Source organism: Quercus lobata, chromosome 6 (genome assembly GCF_001633185.2).
Source record: "Quercus lobata isolate SW786 chromosome 6, ValleyOak3.0 Primary Assembly, whole genome shotgun sequence".
NCBI lineage: Eukaryota > Viridiplantae > Streptophyta > Magnoliopsida > Fagales > Fagaceae > Quercus > Quercus lobata.
The window spans coordinates 6,164,296-6,182,595 of record NC_044909.1 but is presented as its reverse complement, the minus strand read 5'-3'; the positions used below and the strand labels follow the sequence as shown (position 1 = coordinate 6,182,595).

Here is an 18,300-nt window from a genome sequence, read left to right as displayed (position 1 = left end):
TCTTGGGCTATTTTGTTGTCATTAGTGGTGACTCTTTTTGTCCCCTCTATGGGTCTTAAGTCAACCTTAATCGACAATGTCCCTTCCATTGGTTCACAAAAGTGAAAAAAACCCTTAAGAGGTGTTTTTAGTGCAAATTTGACTCTATTGGTCTAGATTTAAGCTCTTTTTGCACCAATTTTTTGGATCTCAAGCACTTAGTAGATTTCCTCCTTTGGCTACCGAGCCCCTATGTCTTCATGACGGGGGTGGTATTTTTGCACATGGTTTGTACCTTGTAATGTTGTTCCTCCTCAATTATTTGGATAGATTTGACTCAAAAGACTCTTCTTTGAAAGTCCGGTCTCTCCTTGTATGTACTATTCTTGTATTTTTCATGTTTATTTACTTGAAATTATTTTAAATTTTACCAATAAAAATTGGTGTCTCTTCTTAAAATAAGAAAAAAGAAAAAAAGAAAACTGTATATATTTTTCATTCTCCAACTTTTCCCATGCACCAAACATTCATGATTTTTTATATATCCCAACCAAACGGAACCTTGTAGCTTAAAGAAATTAAAACCTGGGAACAAAAGGATTGGGCCAAATTTAAAAGGCCTGGCCGACCCTACACAGAGACTACGTCGTTTCATTGTGCTTTTGCTTTCAAAACTCATAACGTTTCTGAAAGAACATCCTCCACGGATTCAAAAAACCCTGAGTCTGAGAGAGACTGAGACCAAAGTAAAGAAGCACAGTTCAGTAAATTTTGTGCACTTGGGTTGTTATTCTTAGTTTGAGTTGTGCAATAATACTAGAATGATGCAACAACTAGAAGAAGAAGAAAGAAGAAAGAGGGATTATGCTGGATTTACCAAAGCTTCTGGCCCATCAGGACCTCCACAATCACCATTACTATCACTACTTCCCAATGTTTCCACTTCTGCCCCTCTCCTCCGATCTTCAACTCCAAGACCCAGGTACTGTTTCTCTCTAAGATTTCTTTCAGCTTTGTATAAAATCTTTAACTACCAAAAGCAATGTATGTTCTTGCAATTTCATGCATCAAAAAACCATGAATTATGAATAGCTTAAAGTTAAAGATTTGATCTTTATTGTTGGGTTTTGTGTTCTATATCTGTTTTGGCTTCTGGGTATCCAAGATATTGTCTTTATTAGTTTTTTTTTTTTATATGTTATTGTGAACTACAAAACAAAACCCTATTGGGAAAAGGACTTGTTTCTATTCCAAAAGGGCATTATTTTTATGGTGGTGTTGTTCATCAAAAGGGGAAAAGGGGCAAAATCACGTTTTGATTGATATTTCGATGATCATTCATGACCCATTACTGGTTTTGTTATGTATTTGAAGCTCCTTTCAATGTTTTTTAGTGAATCACAAAAAAAAAAAAAAGTTGTTGATTTTGGTTTGGATTATAGGGGACCAGGAGCTTTAATAGGAGTGCAGCGGTCACCTCCTTTGGCTTTTGAGAGGGCTGGTCCTGCAGTCCGTCCTGCTTATCAAAACTCTTCTGGAATTCGTAGGTGTGTATTTTAAACAAAATGCAAATTTACAGAGTTATATATTTCTATGCATCGATGAACAATAAATGGATAACTATGTCTTTGGCAAAATTGTAATGAATGCTTTAGTGCTTTAATAACTGAAATTTGGAGACAAGGAGACCAAAACCTTTGGGAATTGATACGATGAATAACCTAAAATGAGATATTTAAAGGCACCACAAAAAATATAAACCAGATCCCAATTAAATGATCCAACTAGGCTTTGAAGACAAATTAGAATCTCAAGCTTGGGCCTAAACCACCTTAGTAGATTGAGATCCTCTACAATTTTTAGGATTAATTTACCAGAGTTTTTAAAATCCTAACCATCAATTAGTAAATGAGTAGTTTATATTTTTACACATCATCAGTAATTCAGTATTTTTTAAAAAATACATCAATTAGCACTACTTCGGTCGTTACCAAAGCTCCGAAACTTGTTTTCCACTCAGAGTTCAAATCAAGATTGTAAAAAATTTTCTGTGAAGATCATATAGTTTGTCCTAATATTTGGGAACAGTCTACTTTAAGGATTGGACACTCTCTCTCCTCTGGAAACCTGCATGCATATTAATATGACACTTTTCTGGTCATGTTCTGGGAACCTGAACTCCTCTTATTACTGTTCTATAGTTTAGAAAACTTATGGGTTTTCTTTTGACAAGGGGACCTGAAGCTGCAGAGTCACGTCCATTAGCTTTTGAAAGCACCCGTTTTGCTGCTAATCCACCTCATTCATCCGCAGGAGTCCATAGGTAATTATTTATGCAACTCGTATGTTTTCTGCATCATTTGTTTCTTCTGCTAGGATCTATCCTCTCAGAATGCCTGTATTTAATGTTTATTATCTAGACTTCATTGAATGTACCCTAGAAAATTTTTGTACTATACTACAAGGATACCAAGGGTTTTGGAAGTTGATAGGTTGGGCCCCTTACGTAAGATACATTTATTATATAAACAGCTACCATATTCTTTATGTATTGCAAATGCATCCAAAGTCAACTCCATGCCCTCATGTATACTTGTTACCCCTCCTCCCAAAAAAAAAAAATGTAGACCATGTGTCAGCAAAAATAAAAAGGCATGGCATTTAGCACCACCTACTGCATTACATCCATTCAAAAATCAACTATTGTTCACTGAATAGTCAGTATGTTATAATTGTTGGACCAAACTAATGTTTTTAAGGATCTGTGTAACATGTTAAAACATCAAGGTTATTGTCCAATTTCTTATTACTATTGGACTTAGCACTTGGAGGTAGCACATAGGCATTGGTTAGCTACCACCAACCTGAGGAAAGCTGTTGTTGGTCCAGAAATTCGATGCCTAGGTAAAGGCTGCTTAACAATTAAAGAAAAAAAGGCTGGTTAATATTGGTAGTTGTTTTACTTGGGTTTTTTTTTTGACGTGGTAATTCTAATTCTATGTCATGTATTTCAATACATTTAGCCTACCACAATCTTAGAACCTTCCCTGCTTTTAAGAAAAATTATAGCTTCATTTATGAAAGTGGCACAACCTGTTGCATTGTATAATGTCATATTAATAGCTCAGATTTCTCCAGGTCGATGGAGACTCCTCCTAGCTGGGGTGACAGGCAAAGATCTCTTTCTAAAGATTATCAAGCCCAAATCCATCAAGGGTCTTCTGCTTCACTTCTTGCTTCACGTAATTCAGGAACTAACATTACAGCCAGGGTTGCCCGATCTCAAAACCCAGAAAGAACCAAATCACCTCCCTCATTGTATCCAAATAGTGATATTGCTGGTTATTCTAGTCAACCTGTCCGTGCAAGGTAAGTTCTTTGTACCTTATTCAGCAGACTTTAATTTATGCACTATCCAGACTTGCTTCAGGTTTTTTTAGTATAAAGTTTGTAGTTGTTATCCTTTTAAAATTTTGCATCATGTCACGCTAGCTTCTCTTGTTTGATGGTTCCATGATTAGTCACCATATTGGCCGGATTATAATTTCCTAGACCTACTGTATTTATCAATGGTTCCATCTAAAATTTCTCAATTAAATTTTTGGAGTTCTTTTTCTCTACAAACTCCCTTTTAATTGTGATAATATGAAGTCAAACCTGTGGCTTAATTGGCCTATAATAAATGTGGCTGAATATTTTCTGATCATATTTGCAATGATGATTGGGAAATCATAACTATAACAGAAATTTGGTCAGATAGTGCAAATAAAGCATGTATGAAAGTATCAGTAATTGGTTAAACTCTATTAGAGGGAATGTGAACCTCTGTCTCGGTGGGAACCTAATGATCTCAGTGAGGTGTTGTTGGTTCAAGATTCTGTAGAGGGAACACAGGTGACAGAGTTTGGGCCACCTTCGAATTGGGTGTCCTAGTTGATGAATAATTTCTGTAAAATGGTGGGTTTCCCTATTGAGAAACATGAAGCTTAATGTTTGGCTCTGTTTCGCCTTCTGGAACAGGAATGTCTCAAGGTGAATGGTGATGGGGTGTCTAAGTGCTTGCAAACTCAGGGTCACGAGGTCTCAGGGAGCTTAAGGGGCTTATTTCTTATGTTAATTATGATGGTTTCTCTTCTAGGAGTAGGAGCAAAGCTTCTTCGACTGCTGTGGGGGTTGTTGGTAGTTTTAAATGACTCTACGACTACTTTCTTGGAATGTTAGGGGGCTTAACAATCCCCGGAAGAGAGAGGTTTGTAAGAATCTTCTAAAAGAGTACAAGTGTGATATTGTATGTTTTCAAGAAACGAAAGTATCTTCTATTGATGTTGCTTTTGTTTGGAGTTTATGGGGTAGTCCTATCATTGATTGGGCTGTTTTGGATGCTGTGCAGACTTCGGGAGGGGTCTTGCTGATTTGGGATAAGAGGGTCTTTGAAAAGTTGGATGTAATTGTTGGACAGTTTTCTGTCAGTGTATTATTGAGAGGAGTGGTGGATGACTTTGTTTGGGCTTGTACAGGTGTGTATGGCCCTAATGATAGTGGACAGCAGTCTACTTTGTGGGAGGAGTTATCGCAAGTGCGTGCTAGGTGGCCCATGGCATGGTGTCTAGTAGGTGATTTCAATATCATAAGGTACCCAAGTGAAAGGCTTGGCTGTGAGTCTTTTAGCCCTGCTATGTTCACATTCTCGGATTTTATAGAGAATGATTCTTTAGTTGATTTACCTTTAGAGGGGGCCTCCTTCACTTGGTTTAGAGATTCTGGTCTTCCCTTTATGTCAAGAATTGACAGGGCTTTGGTTTCTCTTGATTGGGAGGAGTACTTTGAGAATGTATCCCAACGGGTGCTTCCTCGTGTTATTTCAAACCACTAACTGCTTTTGTTGGAAGTTGGTGTTGTTTGACGTGGTCGAAGTACCTTTAAATTTGAAAATATGTAGTTGAAAGTTGAGGGTTTTGTTGATAGAGTTAAGAAATGGTGGGATGGGTACAGTTTTGCGGGCTCTCCAAGTTTCATTTTGGCACAAAAATTGAAGGCTCTGAAAGCTGATTTAAAAAAGTGGAACAGGGAAGAGTTTGGTGATTTGGCTTTTAGAAAGAAGAACTTGCTGACTGAGTTGATGGGTTTAGATGCGAAAGAGGAGTTGGTGAGTCTTTCAAATGAGGAACAGATTCGTCGCCTTCAACTCAAAGGAGACATAGAATAGTTGGTTTCCCTTGAGGAGATTTCCTAGAGGCAAAAGTCTCGGGCTTTGTATGTGAAGGAGGGCGATAATAATATTTGGTTCTTTCATAGATTAGCAAACTCACATAGAAATGCTAATCAAATTAAAAGGATTAAGGTGGATGGTGTTCTTTATGAGGCTGAATCTGATGTATGCTTTTAATTAGTTCTCTTTTATCAGGGGTTGTATAAGGAAATTGAGGTGGGGCGTCCTACTATGGATGTGTTAGATTTTGCATATATTGAAGAGGATGAGCGGTTATCCTTAGAGAAGGAGTTCACGAAGGAGGAAGTCATCCAGGTATTAAGGGAGATGGAGGGTGATAAAGCTCCCTGGTCCTGATGGTTTCACCATGACTTTTTTTCACAAATGTTGGAGTGTTGTGGAAAAGGATGTCATGGATTTTTCTGATTACTTTCATCGGCACTCTATGTTTGAACGGTCTATGAATGCTTCGTTTCTCACCTTAATTCCTAAGAAGTGTAATGCCATTAACATTAAGGACTTTCACCCCATCAGTTTGGTGGGTAGTGTGTACAAGTTGTTGTCCAAGGTGTTGGCTAATAAGTTGAGGGTGGTTTTGGATAATCTCATCTCTGAGACTCAAAATTTGTTTGTTGGCGGAAGGCAAATTCTAGATTCAATGCTTATTGCAAATGAATGCCTAGATAGCAGGTTGAAGAGCAGAATACCGGGTGTGGTTTGCAAGTTTGATATTGAAAAAGCTTATGATCATGTGAATTGGGAGGCCTTGTTTTATTTGCTAGGCTAGATGGGATTTGGGTTGAAATGGAGGGGGTGGATTAAGGCTTGTGTTACTTTTGTCCGTTTTTTAGTCCTAGTAAATGGATCCCCTGAAGGTTTTTTTGGAAGTTCTCGTGGGTTAAGACAAGGAGATCCACTATCCCCGCTTTTGTTTCTCTTGATAATGGAGGTTATAAGTAGACTCTTGAAGAAGATAGAGAAGTGTAATCTCAATTGGGGTTTTCATGTGGGAGCTGTGAACTTTGTTGGTGTGTGTATTTTTCATCTGCTATTTGTTGATGATACTATCTTAAGTGTAATCTTATTTGGGGTTTTCATGTGGGAGCTGTGAACTCTGTTGGTGTGTGTATTTCCCATCTGCTATTTGCTGATGATACTATCTTATTTTGTGATGCCTCTAGGGAACAGCTGCTGTCCATAAGGTTGGTGTTGTCTTGTTTTTAGGCTTTTACAGGTTTGAAGGTCAATGTTGGAAAAAAGTGAGATTTTCCCTATTGGGGAGGTGAATAATCTAGATGCACTGGCTAATATTCTTCAATGTAGAGTAGGTAGTTTGCCTGTGAAATATTTGGGGATGCCGTTGGGAACTTCTTTTAAGACAGCTTCGATTTGGAATCCTATTTTGGAGAAAATGGAGAAGAAACTATCTGGGTGGAAGCGTCTATTTATTTAAGGGTGGTAGGCTCATGTCTTCCTACGTACTTTTTATCTCTTTTTACTATTCCTAAAGCTGTGGTTGCTAGATTGGAAAATATTCAAAGGAATTTTCTTTGGGGGTCTTATGAAGAGAGTTTCAAATATGCTTTGGTGGCTTGGGAAAATGTGTGTTTACCTGTTGAAATGGGTGGTTTGGGGATAAGAAGTGTGGTGTCATTTAATTAAGCTTTATTAGGGAAATGACTGTGGAGATATGGTCATGAAGTTACCCATCTTTGGTTGCGAGTTATCTTCACAAAATATGGTGAGGGTCAAGGGGGGTGGAGTACAAGTTTGCAGGAGAACTTATGGGTGTGGCCTATGGAGAAGCATTAATGAAGGGTGGGAGAGCTTTTCTAAGCATCTGTCTTTTGTAGTGGGCGAAGGCACTCGTATCTGCTTTTGGCATGATAGGTGGATTGGTAATAGTACTCTAAAAGATCTCTATCCTGAGCTCTATGTGTGTTCAGCGGTCAAGGATGCTTGTATCTCTGAGGTTTTGTGGATTCCAGAAGGGGGTACTGTTAGAGTGTGGGATTTAAGGTTTTATAGAGCTTTTGAATATTGGGAGCTAGTTGCATCTTATTCTCTACTTCAGCTTATCCAAACTCGTATTCCTCGGGATGATAGGAGAGATACTCTTTATTGGCGGCTCAAAGATGATGGTAAGTTTGACACCCGGTCTTACTACCATGCGATTTGGGGTGCTTTAAATTCTTTGTTTCCTTGGAAGGGTGTTTGGAAACCAAAAATTCCTAAGCACGTGGCGTTCCTTTTGTGGACAATTTCACATGGTCGGATCCTCACTTTGGATAATCTAATGCTTAAGGGTCGCCTTTTGGCTAATTGGTGTTGTATGTGTTGTTGTGATGGGGAGTTGGTAGACCACCTTCTTCTTCATTGTCCTGTTATTCATTTCCTATGGACTTTTATGCTTCAGGCTTTTAGTATTCATTGGGTTATGCCAAGATCGGTGGTGCGTTTGTTATCTTGTTGGCATCAGTGGCTTGGGAAGCATAATTTGTACATTTGAAATTTGGTTTCAGGGTGCGCACCCTAATGTGGATTGTGTGGTTGGAACGAAATCATTGTTCCTTTGAGGACAATGAGAAGACGTTGGATGAGTTAAAGGTTTTATTGCCAACGTAGTCTTTTGGAGTGGTCTCGTTGTTGGGGTTTTACTGATTGTTCTTCTCTCTCTGAGTTTATGTCTTCCCTTAGCTTAGTTTCCTGATTACCCTCTTTTTGTTGTGTTGTTTGTTCTATTATTTCTTGTTATTCATCATCATGAACATCTTGTACTTTTCCTTATTTACTCATTAATTATAGTTTTCTGATTACCTATAAAAAAAAAAAAAGATTTGATATTTGAGTTTTAAGGGGTTTTTATTTATTTATTTTAATTAATTTTTTTTTTTCAAGTAATAAGGGAAACTGTAGCATAAGAGCTTCCTAAAAATTACAATTGAAGACTCAAATGGTCCATGATATCAACTAAAGAATTACAAGAACCCTCCCCCCCCTCTCAAAATCATGGTGCATCATTCAAATAAGAACGTACAAAAATAGATTTGATTTCAATTATAGATCTCTCTACTCCATCAGATGTGCAGCTATTCTGCTCCCTCCAACTTACCTGCATGATGCAAGGAGGAATTGCTGCTCACGCAAGAGTATTTTTATGCCTTCCATCCATCCCTTTTCAATAAGAGATTTCAGATTATGTTTAACACCTTGTACATCGTCACCCGATGCATCCTGATTCCTAAACACAAAGAAAACAAGGGACCACAAATCATGAGCCATTGGGCAATGAAGCAAAAGATGACCCACAGATTCTCTACTATCCTTACACATACTACACCAGTCAACCAGTACTGCTTAATCTTGAGTTCAAAGAAATTTCCTGAAGGTCTATACTGCTTAAGGCTCTGTTCATCTTCATATGGAAATTTCCACTGATTCCTCAGAAGAAATTTTTCTACGTGTATTCCTCTTCCTTATTAGATTATTTCTAGTTGTTTATTCACTGCATTGACAAGGAGTCATGGCCCTTTGTGTCTTGCATGACTGATTTTATTTTAAGCCTTCTCCTTTCAACTTTGTGTTGCTTAATCCAGTGGCCACTCGGATCTGCTTGTTGATAATCCTGGTCAAATAATTCCTCTGAGAACACCATCACCTCCTTTGGCTTTTGAAAACAATCACTTTTTTGGGGATTTTCATCCTTCTTTTGGTGAATCTCAATGGTAAGTTTTAGATTTAATTCTACTTAGGAAAAAGAGAGTAAGTTTTACGTTTAATTCTGCGTGTTGCTTTTTGAAAAGAATCTCTCTTGAGGTTTTTCATCCTCCTTTTGGTAAAGCTCAATGGTAAGTTTTAGGTTCAATTCTCTATGTATGCGTGTGCATGCACCATTCATGTGTGTTTGAAAAAATTCATAAAACTCAAAAAAGTATCAGCAATTGGTGATTTTTGGAATTGCTAATTTGCCATTCTGCCACTGGTTTTGTAATTTTAAGCTGGAATTTTTGACCATGTGTCCACTTATGGTGCATGAGAACCCATGCTTTAGGTTTCAGGCTTTGGTCCAAGTCCACAACACTTGGGCATTCCAATTCTTCCAAACAATGGTTCTTTTATCTTCCTTTATGGTTACTCATTGCTGTGGAATCTTTGGAAAAAAGATAATCGATTTGTATGCATGAAATAATCATTTAAGGGTGACATGCGTGGTTGTAGATTTTTGTTGGTGGTTTACTTACATTGCTTAATTTGTTCAATTTCCTACCTCCTCTTCCCCCTCCTTGCTTGGTGATCTCCATTTGATCAAGCTACATTTCATAATACAGGCCTCCTTCATTTTCCACTCCATTGGATAATCGGCCTAGGTCACCAGTCAATTATGCTGATTTGCTGGATCATCAAGATCAACCATCAGTTTCACCCTATTTAGGTTCTGATGCTTCTGCAAGAAGTTTTTCAACTGATACTGGTGGTGTTCAAGTCCTGAAAAGAACCAGGTCCCCACCTTTACAATCTGGGAGCGAAGTTCTACAGGATAATTTGCATTTTGCTCAAAGTGGCTCTAAAAGGTAAACTACATAAATATTATTAGATATGTTCGATTTGTTGTTTGTTGTAATTCTTCCTTGGGGCAATAGTCTAACATTGATGTCAGTTAACATTATTTGCATACAAGTATAAATATTTATTTTCTTCAAAAAAAATTATACATATATTTTTGTATTTTTTACAAAAAAAATCTGTGAATGCACACAACACAACAACAATAAAGCCTTAAGTAACACCAAAACAAAATAAGGGAAGGAGTTTTCTTGAACATTTAGTTGCAACCTAAAAGAATAGTATTAAACTTTGCACCCAGATGATGTGGCCGCAATACCTTTTAGAGGGAAAAAGAAGAGAGGAAAAAATTCATTTTGGAAAATGAGAAGTCACATCTTCTGATTAAAAAAAATGGATTTTAATATTAACCCCTATAAAGTGCTAAAGAGAGCATTATTAGTTAGAGAGGGAGAGCTCTATCATACCAGCAGGATTTTGAGGTGAAGTTTTAAGTAAGAGAGTAGTGGGATGGTGATGGGACAGAAATGGTAGAAAGCCTAACAGAGGTCTGTTAGCATTTTCGTATGAAAGGGACAATTTCTTGGTATAACATTAGAAAATTGACTAAGTAGTTGATTCTTGTAAAGTGGTGTTTATTTATAATTTTTGTTCAGAATATGAGGAGATGAGACGCATGAGAGTGCAAACAAACACATAGATGCTTAAACAAAACACATAGATCTTCTCCTCCTTTACCCAAGCCACCCATTAAAGAAAAAAGAAAGAACTTTACGTCTAAGTGGTTTGTTGCATGATTTCCTTGCCAGGCCTTCAATATCTCCTCCTATGTTGGGCACTAGGTCGAATTTCGTTTCTACTTCAGATTCTCAAATTCATCAGAGGTTTTCACCATCTGCAATCAATCCTGTCACCGAAGTTGCAGCAACGAAGCTCACCAGCTCCCCAGCTCCCAAAAGAACGAGGTCACCGCCTTTGCTTTCTAGTGATCGAGTCTTTCCTGATTATTCTGATTCCACCCAAGATGATACTGAACGGTAAAGGTGCACTGATTCCATTAATTGCTTATATTTTGTCATGCTTTATATATAATAATATTGTGTTTTCTAATATTTCCATGTAATTTACAGAGAAATGCAGGCCAAGGCAAAGCGATTAGCTCGTTTCAAAGTTGAATTAAATGCAAATGTGCAAGGTGGTCCTGATTTTGCTGATCAAAAAGCAAATAAACATGAGCAGTCTATGGTGGAGAGGCAAAAATATGTTGGGAACCACCCTCCAGAATTGGCAGGAGATTTCACCAATGGCCATGTTTCATCTGATTATGATGCCTCAGAATCATCTACCATCATAACGGGGTCATGTCCAGATATGTGTCCTGGTGTGTCTCTTAACTTACTGATCTAGGATCGCAGTCTTTTTGTTGAGTTTAGATTTCTTTTTTAATTGTTTGGCAAAGAAGAAATACAGATTTTGGAAAAATCCCATATATTTTACTTTTTAATCTTAGTTATATCAGGTTTTCTAGTAACTCAAAGCAAATATCTGTCCTGTATTTATGCAGAAGTTGTAAGTGTATGAAATTTTAATTATGAGTTAGGAATTTGCTTTCTTTTCCAGAGTCAGAGAGGGCAGAACGTGAAAGAAAAGGGGATCTAGATCAATTTGAACGCTTGGATGGCGATAGAAATCAAACCAGTAAATCCCTTGCTGTTAAGAAGGTAGTCCCCTTGTATCACCTTGGACTTTTTGTATAAAGCAAATTGTTATCTGTTCTTGGATTACTTTGGGCCATACATCATTCATATGAGGTTCTTGTACTATTCTTACACAGTATACTAGGACAGCTGAGAGGGAAGCAGGTTTGATACGTCCCATGCCAATCCTGCAGAAGACGATTGATTATCTGCTCAATTTGCTAGATCAGCCTTATGATGACAAGTTTCTTGGCGTATATAACTTCTTGTGGGATAGGATGAGGGCAATCCGAATGGACCTGAGAATGCAGCACATTTTCAATCAAGGGGCTATTGTTATGCTGGAGCAGATGGTATATCCTCAATATGATATCTTTAATTTCTGGTTAATTTTATAGTCTGCAAAGGCTTTTGCATCATATTTTGTTTTTTGGCATATGCTTTCTGCATCACCTTTAAAATACTGTACTTGTGTCAGGGTAGAGGTCCAAAAAGGAATACTTCTTGGTTGTAGAGTGCATGTTTAGATGCAAGCATGTGTAACTGACCTCTTTAGTTGAGCTATATGACAACAAGCATCTACTGGATTGATAACTAAGTGACTTTTTAGCGATTCTTGTAGTGGTGGTACATTTATTATGCATTTTGAATATATAAAGTTGTTGATTATGTATGTATGAAAGAAATCGGGAGCACCCACTATCCTCATGTTATATATGATTTTTGATGCTGCAGTTGGAGTCATGTTTGGAGAATGAAAGGCAAATGAATTTATTGTGCATTGTTTTGTTGGTGGATATGCATGTGTTTGTTAATGTGCAAAGCTTCATTGGATCATTTTCAAAACTAATCTGTTTGCCCATTGTTGTGGGTTTCAGATAAGACTTCACATAATTGCAATGCATGAATTATGTGAACACACCAAGGAGAGGGCTTTTCTGAAGGATTCGATGCACACCTTAATATTGAACAGATGAATAAAACATCAGTTGAATTATTCCAGTTGTATGATGATCACAGAAAGAGAGGAATAAATGTACCAACAGAAAAAGAGTTCCGGGGCTATTATGCACTTCTCAAACTGGACAAGCATCCTGGCTATAAAGTAAGTCATCTGCAAATTCAGATTGATTGTACTGGTTTCATTATATTGTTGTCTGTCAAAATAAGCTGTTCTTGCTAGGTTGAACCTGCAGAGCTCTCGCTTGATCTTGCAAAGATGACTCCAGAGATAAGACAGACTCCAGAAGTACTATTTGCCCGTGATGTTGCAAGGTTGTCACTTCACATTTGATTTGTTTTCACGTTACTGTTTTAATCACCAATCTAATAGTTGAATTGATTGGCTCTTACAGAGCTTGCAGAACAGGTAACTTTATTGCCTTCTTTCGGCTTGCGAGGAGAGCAAGTTACCTTCAAGCATGCCTAATTCATGCTCACTTTGCAAAGGTCTGAGTAACTGTTGCTTCTGGTTTAGTGCTTACAGTAGTGAATTGCAGAATGTTTAACCTATGAAGCATGTGTGATGATATATTTAGTTAGTGAAGAAACTAGTGAATTGTGTGACTCATGCATGTGCTTCTGGCATATTGTTTTTGATGGAAGACACTGTATTCAAAGTAGAGTTCCTTTATTAACCACCTAAGCTGTATTATATGTAATAATTAATTACGTATTTATTTTAATATCATCATTGTTTTTGTGCTTATATATGTGATGCTGTTTTCCAGATAAGTGTACATTTGAATATAGCTCATTTGGATATGCATATATTAATGGAAAGTAAGAGAAGTCATGAAGCACACACTATTAAGGACCACATTTCATGAATTAGAAATCTCTACTTTGTGTTGATTATATTGTTCCATGGTCTATATAATTATGCTTTTGGAGGATATAACAAAAAAAAAAAAAAGGTCTTTCATTTGATTAATGGGGTATTGCACTTATAAAAAAAAAAAGAGGGTATTGCAATAGAAAATTCTTGGACTTCATTGCTGGAAAAGCTGGCCACAGTTCTGAAACAATGCATTGTCTGCAATTCTGCAATGGCTTGCAAAAAAATATTCATAATGGCTTAGCAATAGATTAAACATATATATACTTCTGGCTGTTAATCACAACTCATCTTTTATTTTTTAATTGTTAAGTACATGCACCTAGTAGGTTTTGAACCCCAGACCTTGCACACACATAAGACAAATATTGGTAATGCTGTCTCACGTGTTATGTTGTTTTGACCAGTTACGTACCCAGGCACTTGCTTCTCTACATTCAGGTTTACAGAATAATCAAGGTCTCCCTGTTACCCACGTTGCAAAGTGGCTTGCAATGGAGGTACTTTCTTGGCTTGATGAATTTACATTCTATCGATTTTGCACTTTTTTTTGGGGAGGGGGTGCCGTTTCAACTTGTCTTACATTTATGCTTTGGTGATGAAATTAGGATGAGGACATAGAAAGTCTCTTACAGTATCATGGGTTCTCTATAAAAGTATTTGAAGAGCCATATATGATGAAGGAAGGCCCATTTCTCAATCTTGATAAGGACTATCCCACTAAGTGTTCTGAACTTGTTCATATAAAAAGGTCAAAAATGGTAGTTGAGGATGTTTCACCTTCAACTCAAGTTGTATCCTCGCCTGCTAAAGCTACGGAAGAGATTAAGTTTAGTAAGATACATAAGCATGACATGATCTCCACCCCATATATTGAAAAGGAAAGTTATACCCATAGAATTGATGAAGAAATGTCTGATCTTGACGCTATTTTATCCCCAAAAGACAGCCGACAACCTCAGCCAATAGTCATTAAACCAACAGTCAGTAAACAAGGTGAAAATGACCGTCAGGCAGCTGATGCCTCTATTTCACCTTGGGGTTTCTTATTATCCCACAGTTCCCCCAGACCCGAGCTCACTAAAGTTGGGACTGTGGGGAAACCAAATTCTGATGCCCTTTTCAGAAGCTCTAATGAGAGAAACATGCATTGTGACATTGGGGGAATGCCACTACAAATGGTGTCAACAACAGTTCTGCAAGAGAGAGCTTCAGGTGGTAAATATGATTATGCAGTGGAAAATTCTGGGTCTCCAAGTGTGGTTTTTAATAACTTAGAAGATGCAGAAGCAACAGATATTCATACAGATATTCATGAAGAAAATGAAATTTGCAAAGTTGTGACCGATGATTATGATGAAGAAACTGCTGAGGCGAAACTCAAATTGATCTTAAGGTTTTCTGTCTACTTCTACTGCTCTGATTGTATGTTGAGGTTATTTTCCTACCATATGCCTTAGTCTTGCATTACTGTTGTCAGGTTATGGAAACGGCGTTCTATTAAGCGAAGGGAGGTTCGTGAACAAAGGCAGTTAGCAGCAAATGCTGCGTTAGACTTGTTATCATTGGGGCCACCTATTCGACAAAGCAAAGATGTAAGTTTTGGAATTTTTAAAAAATTTATGTACTCATCTTATCTTGGGTACTAGTTCATTCTCCTTCATGCTTTATTTCAAGAAAATAGTTAAAGAAGAATATTCCATTGAAAGTTTATTTAGCACTCACCTTTTGGATTCCATTTCCTTCCTCCTGTCTTGTTGAACAGAGTGGAGAAAATGATGCATGTACTGTCCATATTTTCTCATATTCCTAATTTACAAATGCGTACTTTGCTGATGGTTAAAAATGAAAAAATAATAATAAAATCCTAGCACCCTGTTTCTTCTCTCCACTCCCTGGTATATGCTACTCAATTAGTTATGATCTCCTGTTATCAAAATTAAGTGCAGTTTGTATTTTTACTTGATGCACCTAACAATGAAATGTGCATCTTACATCGATTACATGAGTAAGTATAATATTGTTACCTATAGAAAGAATTTCTCAAATATATTATTGTTAAAATAAGAGTTCATTTACTAGGCAAGTAAACGTTTTTCAATGATTCTCTCGACCTTGATATATTTTGTTTAAGCTTTTCATTCTTCTTCTATGTAGCAACCGAGCAATATTGGAGAGTTTGACATTGATCATGTTATGTGGGAAAGATATAAAAGGCATGTAGAATCATGGTCAAGACTTAATGTTTCAGATGTTATAGCTGGTATACTTAGCAGAAGAAATCCAGACGCCAAATGCCTGTGCTGGAAAGTTATTGTATGTTCTCTGATAAACAACTCTGGAGGAGTTAAATTGGAGCAGAGGAACCAAGTTGCTTGTTTGCCAGCAGGCTCATGGTTGCTTTCAAAGCTCATGCCTTTCAGCAAAGGTGATGATGATGATCTAGTAATTTCATCTCCTGGCCTGTCAATATGGAGAAAATGGGCTAGCCAGTATGATGCTGATCCGACCTGCTGTTTGTCTATTGTTAAGGATACAGATTTTGATAATCTAGATGAGACGGTGGCTGGTGCAAGTGCAGTTTTGTTCCTTGTATCAGATAACATCCCATGGAATCATCAAAAAGTCCAGCTCCAGAAACTTCTAATGTCAATACCTTCTGGTTCTTGCTTGCCCCTTCTGATCTTAAGTGGCTCATGCAAGGAAGAGACTCCTGATTCATTCTCTATTATGGTCAATGAATTGGGCCTTCATGAGATTGACAAGTCACAGATTAGTAGCTTTCAGGTCTTTCCCCTTGTTGTAAACCATGAGATGGAACACTCAGACGGGTTTTTTAGTGATGAGCAATTAAGGGAGGGACTAAAGTGGCTGGCAAGCGAATCACCCCTGCAACCTGTCCTTCATAACATGAAAACACGTGAATTGGTTCTTCCTCACTTGAATTCTTCATTAGAGGTGCTTGAGAGGATTAATGATTTTGAAGTAAGTCCGAATAACTGTATCTCTGCTTTCAATAAAGCCTTGGATTGGTCTTTGGAAGAAATTGCTTCTGCTGCCAAAGCAAATCCTGCCAACTGGCCTTGTCCTGAGATTGCTTTGCTGGAGGAGTCTAGTGATGAGCATAGAGTGGTGAAGTGGTACTTGCCAACTATAGGATGGAATTCACTGAAGAAAATTGAACCGCTCATGTGTGCACTAAGGGACTGTAAACTTCCAGCTTTTACTGATGATATATCCTGGTTGGCCAGAGGTTCCCATATGGGCAAAGAGATTAAGAACCAGAGACTACAACTCGAAAATTGCTTGGTCACGTACCTGACGTCAAGTAAGATGATGCGATATACTGAGGCAATGAAAGAGGCATCCCTAATGCTACAAAAAAGTGCTCACCTTGAGCTCCATAACTCATGTTACTGTATTGTTCCAAAGTGGGTTATGATTTTCCGCCGAATTTTTAATTGGCGGTTAATGAATTTATCCAGTGGGTCCTTCTCTGTGGCATATGTTCTGGAGTGTCATCATGTAGCTCCTCCAATTACAGGAGATGTTGATATGTTAGGGCTTGAAGACAGTGTACCTTCTCATTATTTAAATCATCCATCTCTAGATGAAATAATTGAAGGTTGTTGTAGCCTCCCTCCTTTATTGGGTGGGGATGAGTCACAGCCAGAAGCTTTTCAGCCTCTTTCAAGGATGGTCCCAAATGGTGAAGTTCATGAGGCTACTACTAACACAAATGACTTAGTGGAGGATGAAAGAGATGTTGTACAGGATGGTAATTTGGACATCACGTACGAGATGTCTTACACGAATGTATTCGACAGTACTTTTACTGAAATAGTGGTGGCTGGCAAAGCCACCCAGGAAGCTGAAAACTTAAGCAAGTTATTGGAGCAGTGTAATATAGAGCAGAACAAGCTAGATGAGACGCTGTCTATCTATTTTTGATCTGCTAACTGTAGTGTTTTACTATTTTTCATATTACAAGAAGAGAGGGAGAGAATTTTCTATACCTGTAAGTTATTTGTACAAGTGAGGCAGTAACGATAGCCTTGCAATTTTGTTATCCATTCTCAAGGCTCCTGTATGTGTTCTAGACTGTTTGGCCTAACAATTTCATGGAGAAAAAGAGCGACTTTGAAATTGAAAAAAATAAAATAAAATAAAATAAAATCATAACTCATGAGGCACTTTTTTGAAATTGGCTCGATGGGACAAAGTTTACCTCCAAAAATCATATGACCTGCTAGGTGGTAATTGAAGGAACTATTTATATGTATTTTTAGTCACGTGACTTTTTTAATGAGTTATGTGATTTGATTAAATAAATACAGTTTTTAATAAATTTAATTACTGCATATTGAGTTAAAAGAGATTCTTCCAGACTGGTTTGGAAGAAAATTATATCCAAATAGATAAAACTGTGTTTTTGCACTACAGACTATAACAACGTTATCAATAGTCAATTGCTTTTTAAGTATCACGTAGCAGCTAACCTAAACGGAAACTAAGTTAAAGAAATTGATCAAAGTGCAAGTTTGAGGCACTGTTTCAATTTGTCCTACCATTGGTGCCAAGGGAATGAGGGACTGTCAAACTTTCAATCTGTGTCATAGATAATTCTTTTGGCGCCTGTTAAGTGTGAAAATATCACTAAATGTTGCCAACAAGAAGGGGTCACCATCATGGAGCACTAGTGTCTCCAGTGATTGGCTAGCCCTTTCCCATCACCCTGGACCAACAACCTAACATTTGTCTGGATGAGGAGGCTTCAGGGTGCTTGCAAAGCCACAGGCATGTGGGTCACCGTGGACGCCAAGGTCTTGTAAAGGCACATCTTACAAATAAAGAAGAATTATCTTATGAGAAAGAAAGTACCATGAGACTTATCTCTCTCGTATGTGTGGACACCAAGGTCTTGTAAAGGTCAATATTATGGCAAAATTATCTTAGGAGATGGTATCATGAGGCTTATTTTCTCAAATTTGTACAACCCACGTGCTATGACTGTA

The 18,300-nt window shown here is 37.6% G+C and overlaps 1 protein-coding gene across 1 annotated transcript; it reads left to right on the top strand.

Annotated features, from left to right (window-relative positions):
* The first annotated feature begins 661 nt into the window (after nt 1–661).
* LOC115994163 (SAC3 family protein B) lies at nt 662–17,358 on the top strand. The gene is given in 17 exon segments (XM_031118225.1): nt 662–961; nt 1,422–1,526; nt 2,213–2,302; nt 3,118–3,348; nt 9,517–9,759; nt 10,561–10,788; nt 10,882–11,132; nt 11,372–11,472; nt 11,586–11,801; nt 12,327–12,366; nt 12,369–12,553; nt 12,632–12,723; nt 12,804–12,897; nt 13,693–13,785; nt 13,894–14,681; nt 14,766–14,880; nt 15,443–17,358. Coding segments are annotated over 17 exon segments (4,827 nt in total). The 5' UTR covers nt 662–800; the 3' UTR covers nt 17,237–17,358.
* The last annotated feature ends 942 nt before the right edge of the window (nt 17,359–18,300 follow it).